At 55.0% G+C, this 12,234-nt stretch overlaps 1 protein-coding gene across 1 annotated transcript; it reads right to left on the bottom strand.

Moving 5' to 3' along the window:
* Positions 1–247: 247 nt before the first annotated feature.
* Positions 248–5,322, bottom strand: Il1b (interleukin 1 beta). The gene is made up of 5 exons (XM_076833709.2): positions 5,158–5,322; positions 3,484–3,679; positions 2,851–3,015; positions 1,748–1,878; positions 248–982 (listed from the first exon to the last, which is right to left on the bottom strand). The coding sequence occupies exons 1-5, from the start codon at positions 5,320–5,322 to the stop codon at positions 776–778; spliced, it is 864 nt and encodes a 287-aa protein (XP_076689824.2). The 3' UTR covers positions 248–775.
* Positions 5,323–12,234: the final 6,912 nt, after the last annotated feature.

Below are 12,234 nucleotides of genomic sequence, written 5' to 3'. Positions count from 1 at the left end.
GCTCCCCGGGAACCTCCCGAACGCCACCCACGCGGCTCCTCCAGGAACCACCACACACCAACGGGAACACCCCCCCCCCACTCTCCCGGAACACCACCAGGCGGCGCTTCCAGACCCCTGATGAGGACTCTGATGGCCCCGTTTATCTTTACTTTTCTGTGTCAAATCTAAGAAAAGTCAACAACCAGGGCAGATTTTTTTTTTTTTTCCAGTGAAATTTATTTCAGAACCATTGAATCAGTGTGATCATACTTTCTCACCCATAAATATTCCCCGCCACAAAGTCTGAGCGCATCTATTTTCAGCCCCAAGGGGAGGACTAGCTGCAGCCCGTGCACCAGGCCTGATCTCAGCCATTCCACAAGCTCTGAGGAGGAGGCTGGGTCACGGTCACCGCTGCCGCCGGTCCCCTTGAATGAAATAGATCCACCCATCAATAAATACATAAATACGTGGGTAAGCAGATGCTCATCAGAAGCTGGGAGAGGAGGAGAGGTTTTCTTGGAACAGAATGTGGCCTGATCCCATTGGGCTGGCGTTGAGGACGCAGGAGAGGAGGGTGGCCAGGTCAGCAGAGGTTCCGAAATGGCCTCTGGGAGGAGAGAGCCATCTCCTGGCTGGTGGCAAGAGAGCTCTGCGCACGTGTCCCCACCTGGGGACGCAGGTGGGTGTCGGTGCAGCCTTCAGCCACGCTCAAAGCCCTCCTGCCCTCCTCTGCCGGCCCTCTGCGCGCAGGCTACGTTCGTTCGCTGCTGTGGGCTGCGGGTGAGGCTCCTTAGGACACGAATTCCATGGTGAAGTCTGTTATATCCTGGCCGCTGTTGTTCCCCAGGAAGACGGGCAGGTGCTCCGCCTGGGAGGTGCTGATGTACCAGTTGGGGAACTGAGCAGACTCAAACTCCACCTTGTCTTTGACCTCTATCTTGTTGAACACGAACCTCGGCTCCATCCTCTTCTTGGGGTAACTTTTGGGGTCTACACTCTGCAGCAAAATAGAGACAAGCCTCTTGGTGAGGGATGGGACAGAGACACTGTGGGAGAGGTGACCTTGGGACGGACCGGATGGGACACTCAATGAGCGGTACAGGACCTGGAGCCACACTCCTGAGTTGTCTTTGGGACCCCAGCTTTCTGAGTAGCCACTGAAAGAGCCCTTCGTTTTCCCCAAATTCTTAGGATCATTGCTGGGGAACATCAAGGAGGTGTGGATTTTTTTTTTTAAAGTAAAACTTGGGTCAAAGCTTCTAGGAGTATGTAGTTTCTAGGTACTTTTGCAGTTATTTATTTATTTTTAAAGGATCCTGGCTAGAAATGACATCAACTTGGAAATGAAGCTTTTGCTGGAAAAGCTGCAGGTGTGCGTGTGGGGGGTTGATCTTGGAAGTGGAGATTGATGACAGGTCCCTTCAGTGGATGAGTTCCCCCAAAGTGTCATCCCAGAAATAGAGAGACCCTCCCGGTGTATAATGCGCCTAGTCTTAACATGGTCTGATCTGTTGGCACGGTAACAATGGCTGGGCATGAGGCTGGCAGTGAGCAACAAGATTTAATTTTCTGCCGGGGTAGTGATGTTTGCATGCGTTAAAAAATCACGTTGAATTTATTTGACATTTATGTAAAGTTGTCAAGCATCCCAGCTCCCAGATTTTTAGGGGGTGAGGGTGGGAGGCAGGTGGTGTCCTGGGAAGCGGGGGGGGGGGCATGCCTACCCCGGGGTGCTGAAGGGCCTCCCCTGGTCGTGACTCACCTCCAGCTGCAGGGTGGGCTTGTCCCCCTTCATCACACAGGTCAGGTACAGGTTCTTCCCCTTGATGCCCAAGGCCACGGGTGTCTTGCTGTCATTCCCTTCTCCCAGCACAAAGCTCATGGAGAACACCACTGGGGACAAGAGCGGGATCTCTGGTCAGGCCATGCTGTGCAGGGTGGGCCTAAGCACTGCCCCCGGGACCCGCACAAGTTAGCTCGCCCTGTGGGAACCGCTGGCCTGCATAACAGCAGGGTCGGGGGGCTGGTTCCGGGATTCCCCAGAGAAGGCCCGACAGGTTCACGAAGCCTCTTGAATTGGGGACTAAGGGGGACCTTGAAATGGACACTAAGGTCTATACGCTGAAGGACGGCAGGAAGTGATCTTGTCACTGGCCGCTGTGTGCCCAATCTCAAGAGTAGCACAATCTGATCACTACAGAAGGACAGGGAAGGCAGTGGTGCACGCCTGTCATCCCAGCAGCTCGGGAGGCTGAGGCAGGAGGATCATGAGTTCAAAGGCCAGCCTCAGCAATTTAGTGAGGCCCTAAGCAACTCAGCGAGACTCTGTCTCTAAATAAAATATAAAAAGGGCTGGGGAGTGGCTCAGGGGTTAAGTGCCCCTGGGTTCATTTCCTGGTACCACACACACACACACACACACACAAAGAGGCCAGGAGAGATAATGCTCCCTGGCTGGTAAATTTCCCTATCAGGACTCGTGTGGTGGGGGTGGGAGGGAAGCGAGGGGCGCAGAGCAGCGCCAGGCCCCGGAAGGGCGGCCTGTCTCCCCGATATTCCAGCTTCAGGCTCTACAGCAGGAAAGGGAACCCGCAGGCCGTTAGTGCCTGTCCATCAAATGACCCTGCACCATGGGAGCGTTGGCACTGCACCCGCCCGTGGGGCTTGGGGACAGTGGCCCTGGGACTGCTGGAGCGGGCTGGTCACCCTCCCGCCAGCAAACATGCATGCGGATGCTGTCCAGCTGGCCTCGTGGCTGGGCCAGGGTCAGTGCCGTGGTGGACGTCCCTTCCCAGTCCTGTTGCTCTGGGGAGCCCTGGCCAGCGGCCTGCAGGCCAGAGGGGACGCCAGGGTGCCCCCAGCTACCTTGTTGCCTCAGATTCGGTCCGTTGAGGTGCAGAGCTTTGAGCTCACACGGGTCGGACAGCACCAGGCTCTTCTGCTGGACGTCGCGCAGCCGGCAGTTCAGCACTGGGACGGCTGCGTCATACTCGTATCCGTCGTCATCCCAGAGGTCACAGAAGATGGGCTCTGGAATCAGGAGACACACATCGTCAAGGCAGAGCCAGCGGGGGGACGTGGGCAGCAGGGCTGGGCCCCTCAGAGGACACAGGCACATGGCCTCAACCTCCAGCTGTGGCCCAGGAGGGAGGAAGTGGGGAGTGGGGTGGCAAGGACGCTGGCCCTGGCACCGGAGCCATGGCTCAGGGCCACTGTCCCTGACTGAGGACTAGTGATGGGACCCTTGTGTGAAATGTCATTCCTCAGGTCACAGCACGAGCCCGGCCGAGTGGGTGGGCTTCAGGCTCACCGCGCTCTGGGAGGTGGGCCGCAAGGTGGGTTCACACCACGGTCTCCTTGGAAGAGGGGCTTTGGCCGAAGGCAGCGCTGGCTTGGTTTCTGGGCTTGTTTTCTACCTTTGAAGGCTTGAGCTGGGGCGGGGACTTGGGGGCTGAGTGAGGGGCTGAGAAGAGCCCGAGGGAGAATCTCAGTAAGTACCTTCCTCAAAGATGAGGGAAAGGCAGGTGTGCAGGTCCTGGCCCCGGGGGGCCTGTGCGCCCGGAAGCATCCGCAGCTTCTCCACGGCCACGATGAGTGACACCACCTGCTGCACGCTCTTGGTGGGGTGCAGCTGGGAGATGTGCAGCTGGATGCCCTCATCCACGGAGCCGAGGTAAAGGTCCTGCCAGTGGCACTGTGGGGAAACCGAGGCAACGAGCAGGGTAAGATGGTCATGCTGGCGGCCTCCTGCATGGACCCCAGAGAGCAGGAAGGGGCCTCAGAGATGACCAAGCTTCTACTGCTAGTTGCTAGGTCTGAGAAGCCTAGAGAGGGTAAGTGGCTTTCCCAAGGACACACAGCAAGAAGAATGTGGGCCTCCTGACATCCTACATGCTCTTCTCTTAAAATAGAGGCCAATGCGGCTTCACCTCTCCCGCACACGGCCCACCGCTCCATACACCCTCTCACCCTTCCTCTCTTTTCCTATCCCTAATGCTCCAACACCGCCATTGAAATTTCTGGAACAATAACGATCGCGACTTTTTCTGTTGATCTTGGCTCCCTCGACCAGTTCTGGGTTTTCCTGCCCAGATCCTTCTTCCAGGCTTTCTGCCAACACCGTAAGAAGGGTGGCTATTTGTGGAGTCTGTGACCACTTCCCTGCTGCGTTCAGGCCTGGCTGGAGTTGCCCGGAGGCTTGGTGGGGTTCTGGAGTTTGAAGGACAGTGACAGAGACCCAACAGCAGAGAGGAGAGCCGAGCTGAGCAGGGAGAAGTTCCGGGATTAGGAGGCTGGGGGAAGCTGGTCTGAACTGGGGGGGGGGGCGGGGAGAGACGGCTGCGCCACCTGGGAAACTTATCAGGCATCACACAACCGGGAAGAGACAGCTAGACCTTGGTGTGAGCCTGAAGAAGGCCCCTTTGCTGGGGTGAACTTAGCTCCCAACTGAAGATGCCCAGACCTCAGGGCTCCAGGATGCCCGGGTGGCAGAGAAGATCTGTTTGCAGATGAGGACCAAAGCGGGAGGGTGTCTGGTCCAAGATCAAACAGGGAGCTTTGGCTCCCAGCCCATCTTTTGTTTTGATACTGTCTATGTCTTCCTGACCTAAGTTCCATCCCAGGGAGGAAAAAGGGGCAGGCGTGGGATGGTTCCCAAGGCCACCCTCTCTGGGTGGCAGAGTTTGACTCAAGTGATCAAAGTAGACTGGACCCATCTCCTGAGAGGAGGACCAAGCCAGGCATGGTGGCACATGCCCGTATTCCCTGCAACTTGGGAGGCTGAGGCAGGAGGATGGCAGGTTTGAGGCCAGTCTCAGCAATCTAGTGAGGCCCTGTCTCCAAATAAAAAATAAAAAGGGGTGGGGATGTGGCTCAGTAGTAAAGTACCTTTGGATTCAATCCTCTCTGCCAAAAAAAAAAAAAAAATAATAATAATAAACAAAAGGAGGACCAGATCTCCTTGAAGACTTGGCTGTCTTCCTTGGGTGAAGCAGCTGACCTAGCAATGCAAGGCCTTATGGGGAGACTGTGGGATAGTGGGGTGCAGCCAGTGTCTATCTTACTGGAAGAGGCAAAAGTCAGCCCATTGCGAAACACCTGGGGGGTGAGGCAGCCCAGAGCCCGTTTTTTTTGAGCACCTCCACACACCAGGAGCGAAGCCCAGAGTCTCACCTTCGTGTGTTTGGGGCCATCCACCTCAAAGAACAGGTCGTTCTCGTCACTGCAATAAAGATAGACGTGGCTCAGGGATGTCTTTCCTTTTGTGCCCACAAGCCTTGCTAAAATTGTGAACAGCCTGTTCCTCAAGGCTGCCTGGAGACTTTTGGAGAGTTCCATGGCGATGGGCATGTGCAGAGGGCAGACTCTGGGCCATGCTGCTAGGCATCCTGAGAACGCCTGATTGGGTCCTGAGACCTAAACTCTCACCCAGAAGAATCAGCTAAAATCAGAGCCCCTCCCACACAAGCCAAACTTGCACAGGGCCCCTGGCATGTCCACTGGGAATGCCCTCTTCCCACCTGCCTCTGTGGGAAGCCCCTGCAGCAGCAAGGGTGGCTGGCGTCAGGGTCCCACGGCTGGATGGGGTGGGAAGTTAGGTTAGCTTGTCTGCTACCTAACGAGGAGATGTGGGGACACACCGGGTCTCTAAGCACAGGCGACCTTCACTCACGAGAGGGGAGCCCTGTTCAGACTACTCGGCGTCCGCACTCACCTGTGGTAAGCCATCATCTCACTGGCCAGTTCGGGTACTGCTGCCATGGCTGCCTTTGGGACCTGTGAGAAGAGCAGGAAATGAGTGGTCACTGCAGGGTCAGTTCCCCCAGGGCCACTTTCATGTGAGTTTCCCTCAGCATCCAGTACAGCCAGGCCTGCAAAGGAATGCCCTTGGAAAGAGCCGTCCTGGGTCTAGAGGAAAGCGCTTGCTGAATCAAATCCAAACCAGGAATATATTGCTAGGAGACCGGGTGCATGGTCCCTCCATTGACCTCTCAGATGTGAGCTGCTGGCAGTCCCAGAGCAGCTACTTTACAGTAGAGCTAGCTTTTTATTTATTTATTTATTTTTGCAAAAAGCCCAATCTTCAGGCAGAGAGGAGGATAGTGAGGGAATGTAGGAGAGGAGGAGGAGGAGGAGGAGGAGGAGAGAGAGAGAGAGAGAGAGAGAGAGAGAGAGACAGAGATAGAGAGAGATAGATCCCCCTTAGGTTCTAAGCGTTAGCGGGACTTGAGGCCATACCTGAACAACAAAGACTGGTAGGAGAGAATCGCAGATCCGCCTGCTTGCTGTGGAGCACAAAGAACTCTGTTCTGTGCTGGTTGATTTCTCCCGCACTCTTTTATAGCCCTTCAAAAGCAGAAGTGAAGAGCTGAGAAATTTTCCCTCTGGTTAAATGATTTCACAACCAAGTCAAAGGCATGGGGCGGGGGCAAGAGGATTGGCTGGAGTTTTTCGGGGAAAGGGGCTGGTATGCTGAAATTATCCCTAATCTGTGGCAGTGCCAGGGATAGCAAGCTATGACACATTTCACAAATGGGTCATCATGCAAATCAGCACCGTTTTCCTTATGACCCCGGTGCCTATGATGTCAATACTAAAAGACTGGATTTTCCTGGGTTAGAAGAGTGTGCTGATTTAGGGTCTTTGGAACAACGTGCAGGACATGCAGATGAATGTGCACAAATACCCCCCCCCCCATACACACTTCCTTGTACTTAGGTTGGGAACCTTTCCCCTTGGGAATGGTTGGATGGTATAATGAAGGGGCACTCGCTCTCCCTGTAGGGCTCGAGCGTGCTGCTCTCAGACGCTCTCCATCAGTCCTGAGGGTCTCTGGGGAAACACTGGCCTCCCTTGAATGGAGCAGGGGACATACAGTGTTCAGGGGTGCAGGCTCCTGAGCAGGTCAGGTGACCCCAGAGACAAACTCATGCCACCCTGAGATGCCCGGTGCTGGTACCCCAGCAATTTCACATCGAAAACACATCAGTGCTGGGTGATCAATGAAATGACCCCATATTATGTTCTGTTGGGAAAGGGGTTTATTGAATCAATCAAGTGTCCGGGATCACAGAGACTTTTTAAAATGTAGAAGAGATGTTCTCTGCCTAAAATAACTTTTTGATGAGCTCTTGTTTCCATGAGAATATCCAGAAGAGACTCTGCTATACCTCTCGAGAACACCAAGCATTACCAGACTGTTGAACCTGACAGCATCGTGCCTGTCGCAGGGTACTGCCCCGGGGCAGCGCTTCGTTGGTGGAATGAATGAGGACCCAGGTTTCAAATGGTGCTTGGAGTCTGGGACACTGATGTTAGAGCATCATTACAGCCTCAGAGTGGAACCTTGTCACCACGGTTCCCAGGAGGCTGTGAGGTCTTTTAGAGCCGGTGAATGCCTGGCACGGGAATGGGCACAGTCAGGGTTTGCTGCCTGAAGGGTGAGCAGAAATTTCACAGTGTTTTCATTCTACTAAGCGTGAGTCTACTATGTGCAGGACACTGTGCCAACCCTGCCTTATCCAAGGGAGTCAGCCCCTGACGGACAGGTGAGCATATTGGAAGCACAAGGCTCTACTGTGGGGTGAGGGTGGCTTGCTTACTAGGCAGCCTTCTGATTCCTGGAAGGCAGACAGAAGATTCCCACCTTTGGAAATTCATGAGTTCTGTTGGGAATCTAAAAGCCATCTGCTGCGTCAGGGTCTTGTGAGTTTGGAAAACGATATGCAGTTCCCAACAGTGAACCCTGATAAAATTTGGTGTCTTGTCCTGTGGACACTCTAGGGTCCCTGCCTGGCTGGCCCGGGTGACTCCTGTCTTGCCCCAGGATCTCCCTGTAAATGAACCACTGTTCTCCAGATCCAATTAGAGGGACAGTGACTTCTCTGGCCATCAAAGCCTGGTGATCTGGTGGGGGTGTGGGCTGCCCTGACAGAGAACAGAGGTGCCCTTGCTCTGCTCATTCAGGGCAAGCAAGGAGGGAGAGGACCAGTGACAGGAAGGCAGGCCTGCAAGGTGCCTGAGCATCTGCTCTGAGTTGGTCCCTTCCTCCTGGGGCCTGCGGTGCCGGTCGGGAAGCTTCAGCTCCTTATGCTTCCACTACCTTCTATTGCAACATTCCAGAAGCTCTGAGACCCTGCCGGCTGGAAGGAGCCTTAATGGCTGTCCAGTGGGATCTGGTGGGGCCTGGTGTGGGGGGGCAGATTTCTATCTGAGCACGGGCAGCAGGCACAGAAACCAAAGCCAAGAGCTGTGACGTGATTTGTCCAGCGTCACAATGTGGTTGAAGCTGTGTCTGATTCTTTCTGCTCCAGGGAAATTTTGGAACCTGGGGCAACATCCCTTGATGTCATCGTCTCCATGGTTCTGCCATGTCTCATCCTGGCCCTGTGGTCGGGACCCCAAACCTTCTCCTTCCATGCCCATCTCAGGAAGTGAAATCTCTTGCCACGTCATGTAGGCGACTTGCACAACCCTGTATCAAAGCTCGTCTCTCCAAGGAGGCAGCTCAGGTCCCACTTCCTTCCGGTCCCCAGTGAGTACAGAACATCTCACTATAGAACAGGAGGGGAAGTGGAGAGTCCCACGGATGTCGGTGACAACACGAACCCCAGGACGTGGAACGAGCAGAAGTGGGAGCTGGCAAAGCCAGTCATGGGGGGCATTCCAGTTTTGGGGGAAAATTTCAGCCCTTGAATCACTCGACCTCTTCTCAGCTCAAGTCCCCCTCTCCCTGGGCAAGCTGGTCCTCCAAGACAGGAGGTGTGGCGCTGCCTCATGCCACCTTAGGTCTGAGCCTGGGCTTCCCAGCCTGTCATCGAGGTCGGTCACCCCATTGGTTTGTTACCATTTTAAAGAAGAAGACAAGCAAAACAATCATGGCTTCGTTCTTATGTTGTCCCTGTGCCTGGAGGGACGTCAGCTTCTCTGTCCCCTTTCTCAGAACGGAGCTGAGTGATGGCTGCTGCACCCTTTCTCTGCCCATCTCATTCTTTTTTTTTTTTTGGTACCAGGGATTGAACCCAGGGGTGCTTAACCCCTGAGCCACATCCCCAGCCCTTTTATGTTTTATTTTGAGACAGGGTCTCACTAAGTTGTCTAGGGTGTCACTAAGTTGATGAGGCTGACTTTGAACTTGCAACCCTCCTGCCTCAGCCTCCAGGGCCGCTGAGATGACAGGCGAGCACCGCAGCATCTGGCCACCCATCTCTTTCTTGAGGATGACTTCCTGACGCTGTTCTTAGGAGCCTGCCATTTCCTTGCACCGTTCCCGAGGGCCCCCTCTGGCACCTAGGGTTTGGACGAGGCCCTGTGTACCCACACCTGTCTCTCTGGACACTTCTATTTCTTTCAGTTTATGGAATTATTTGGGATGGGGCAATAGGGTTTTTATTGTGAGACCATCACCTCCAGAGGGTCTATCCCCCTCTGGGACGCAAGAACTCAGAAAGGGGACAGGTGAAGTCCAAGTGCTCCACCCTCCTCCCTGGCCTAGAACAGGCCTTGGCCCTGCTTAGGTGTGAGGTCTCCAGTGGCTCTTCTCATCTGTGGGGGGGTTGTCCCTCCTCTGAGAGGCCATTTGGATCTAGCAGAAAAGTCCCCAGGGCTTTCCTACAGGACATCTTCTCTAACATAGGACGGGCGTGAAGAACTAATGAAGAACAGGAGGCTCTGGTACCACATTTCCCAGGGGTCTGGAAACATGTCCTGCGAAGGGCCAGACTGTGTTGTAGGAGCCGTTGATTTGAAGAGCTGTCACAGGACTCTCCTTGGCTTGCTGGTCACAGACGCAGGCCCCTGTCTGACACTATGGTATTCTGCCACTTTCCTTGGACACACATTTAGAAACAAAACTTTTTAAAAAGTTTCCCTTTATCAAGCACTTTTTTTCCCTCTTATTATCCTAATTGGTCTTCACAGCAACCTGAAGATAGATAGGACGGGCCCATTTTGCCTCCCAGGACACTGAGGCTGAGGGCAGTAATCATCTAGGACCACACGGATGCTAAATGCGGGGACCAGGACGCAAACATGGGCGCATTGAACCCATACCAGGGCCTTCTCTCTCCCTTTCCGTTGTTCTGAACACCTGCTGCCCACAGCCCACTGCCCACACAGAGCCACCCCTGGACTTTTCTCAGTGGCTCACGTAGGTCTAAACAGTCCTGGCTGGGCACATGCCCAGGGCCCAGCGACTGCCCTGAGTGTTCCTGGGCACCTTCCCGGGTACGGTGGGCTCCCTCCTCGACCTCCCGTCCGCCCCACTGGGACAGGCTGTGTGAATTCACCTCTTTCTCCTTCTCCCAGGCACTGACCCCCAGTGCGTGGACATTTCCCAATCAGAGTTCTGAGTTGTCTTTCTTCCCGTTTTTGACTTGCTTCCTCATTCTTCTCCACTCTCTTGCCTGGAACTGGCGGCCTGTTGTTAGATTTTCTCTGTTATTTTGTTTTTCCTTCAAACTTGTTAGAGTACGGCCCAAAACAGAACCAACCAACCCCAAACCCCAAACCAACGACAAAACGACTTTTAGGGTTTCTATCCTTGGAGTCACGTGCTTTCTTTTTTTCTTTCTTTAATGACACTTAATATACTTCTGTCTTCCGACCCGTGGTGAAGCACTTCTCTCCTGGGAGGCCTGTTGTGTCTGGATTTGACTCCCTGGTGGTGACAGCCCTGGGGGCCGTCGGGCCCCTTTCTTCCCACGACCTCATGGATTCCCTTCTCGGCCTTTCCTCCTTGCCGGCTAGAACTGAGCTTTCTCTCTTCTGGGAGAGGAGGTTCTCTGAAAAACCACTTAGGGTTTGTGGTGTGCTGGTCAAGTCTAGGACACAGACTCTCTGTAGCTAAGCTCCCCTAATTGCTGGGCAAAGTGGAATGGGGGGGATCCTACTGGGACAGGTGTCCAGGCTTCGGGGAAAAACAAGCCTCGGTCTACAGATAGCTATTCCAGAAAGCACCAGCCTCCGACTTTGGCTCTGCTCTTTTGTCAGGGGTTTAGGAAATCTGCCAACACGTCATAGACATCTGTGAGACGGTCACACAGGGAATAGCTTTCAAAATAAGGTCTCACCTGGACACCTGTGCAGCGTGATAGTTCCCGAGAGAACTGCCAAAGTCAGTGGTGATTAGAAAACAGCCTTCTTAGCTTTCTGCTAATCTAGACGTTCACCTTCAGAGGTTCCAATGATATGGAAGTGTGTAAGGTAAAAAGTGGAACTCCTCTGTACCCGACCTGGCTTCCCCTTTCACTGGATGAGAGCTTGACCAGTCACTGTCCTCCTGGTCACAGCCACCCTGAGGCTCACGAATGGTCTCTTTCTAGTGCTTCCTGGATGCCTAGGTCTTGTGTATTTCTTTCTATCCCTGCTGCTAGGGATGGTGTGGTTCAAGTCCTCCTGCTGCCCAGGCCATTGGAATCATACCCTAACAAGGTCCCTTGATTGCCATGGACACCTGGTCCATCCACTCCCCACACATCGGCCTCAGGGCTCCCTTCAAAGAGCAAAGCCCTTGCTCAAAGCCGCCCCTGCTTCCCTGCCGGCCGGTGGACGGCAACTGGTGGACGGCCTGGGCCCCCGAGCAGGGCCCGCATTCTGTCACCAGCAAGGGGGTCCTTCAGGCCCCAGCTCACGCTCCACCCCTCCACCCCTGCCCCTTCCCAGGTCGGTGGCGAGGCTCTCTGCTGTGGGGGTCTCCGACACCCACTGCCAAGCTCCCTCGTGCTTGTCTCCCTTCCAGTGAATGTGGCCTGTGTGCAGGGCTGGGTGACCTCCCCCTGTCATGACGGCACTTGACAGGGCTCTGTGGACCCTGGCTGGCCAGATAAATGACGGTCCGAAGGGCTCTGGCCACCACGGCAGGCTTCCTCGTGGGTGAGCTCCCCGACAGCAAAGCACCTCCTGGAGGAGCCCTGGGCCAGAGGCAGAGGCCCTCCGGGGGCAGAGCCGGCTCAGGGGCCGCTGGCAGAGCCGCCTGCCAGTGCCAGCACAGGAGGTTCCCGGCCTGGGGGAGCAGCCGGTCCCCACCAGGGTGTCGGGTGTGCTGGAGGACAAGAGGAAGACAGTGGCACAGCGGAGGACACCTCGGGTCACAGTTTGAGTCACAACCACTGGCTCGAGTCACAGTGTGTCCACCGACCTGCCTCGAAGTTCTCTGGGACAGGGGGGCCACTGGGGCTGACACGACAAGTGGTGGGGGTGACGTCCTGTGTCACTAAATACCTGCAGCAGGTGCGTTTCTGAAGAGGCACT

This window comes from Callospermophilus lateralis, chromosome 14, assembly GCF_048772815.1.
Source record: "Callospermophilus lateralis isolate mCalLat2 chromosome 14, mCalLat2.hap1, whole genome shotgun sequence".
Taxonomy (NCBI): domain Eukaryota; kingdom Metazoa; phylum Chordata; class Mammalia; order Rodentia; family Sciuridae; genus Callospermophilus; species Callospermophilus lateralis.
Note: the sequence above shows the minus strand (reverse complement) of the source record. Positions and strands in the feature narration are given on the sequence as shown.

Excerpts from the sequence above, each read along its gene's own strand:
- Il1b (XM_076833709.2), bottom strand. The coding sequence starts at position 5,322 with ATGGAACTCTCCAAAAGTCTCCAGGCAGCCTTGAGGAACAGGCTGTTC. Across the intron at positions 3,680-5,157 it reads ATGGCCCCAAACACACGAAG|TGCCACTGGCAGGACCTTTA; the intron begins GTGAGACTCTGG and ends GTTTCCCCACAG. Across the intron at positions 3,016-3,483 it reads TTCCCTCATCTTTGAGGAAG|AGCCCATCTTCTGTGACCTC; the intron begins GTACTTACTGAG and ends TCCTGATTCCAG.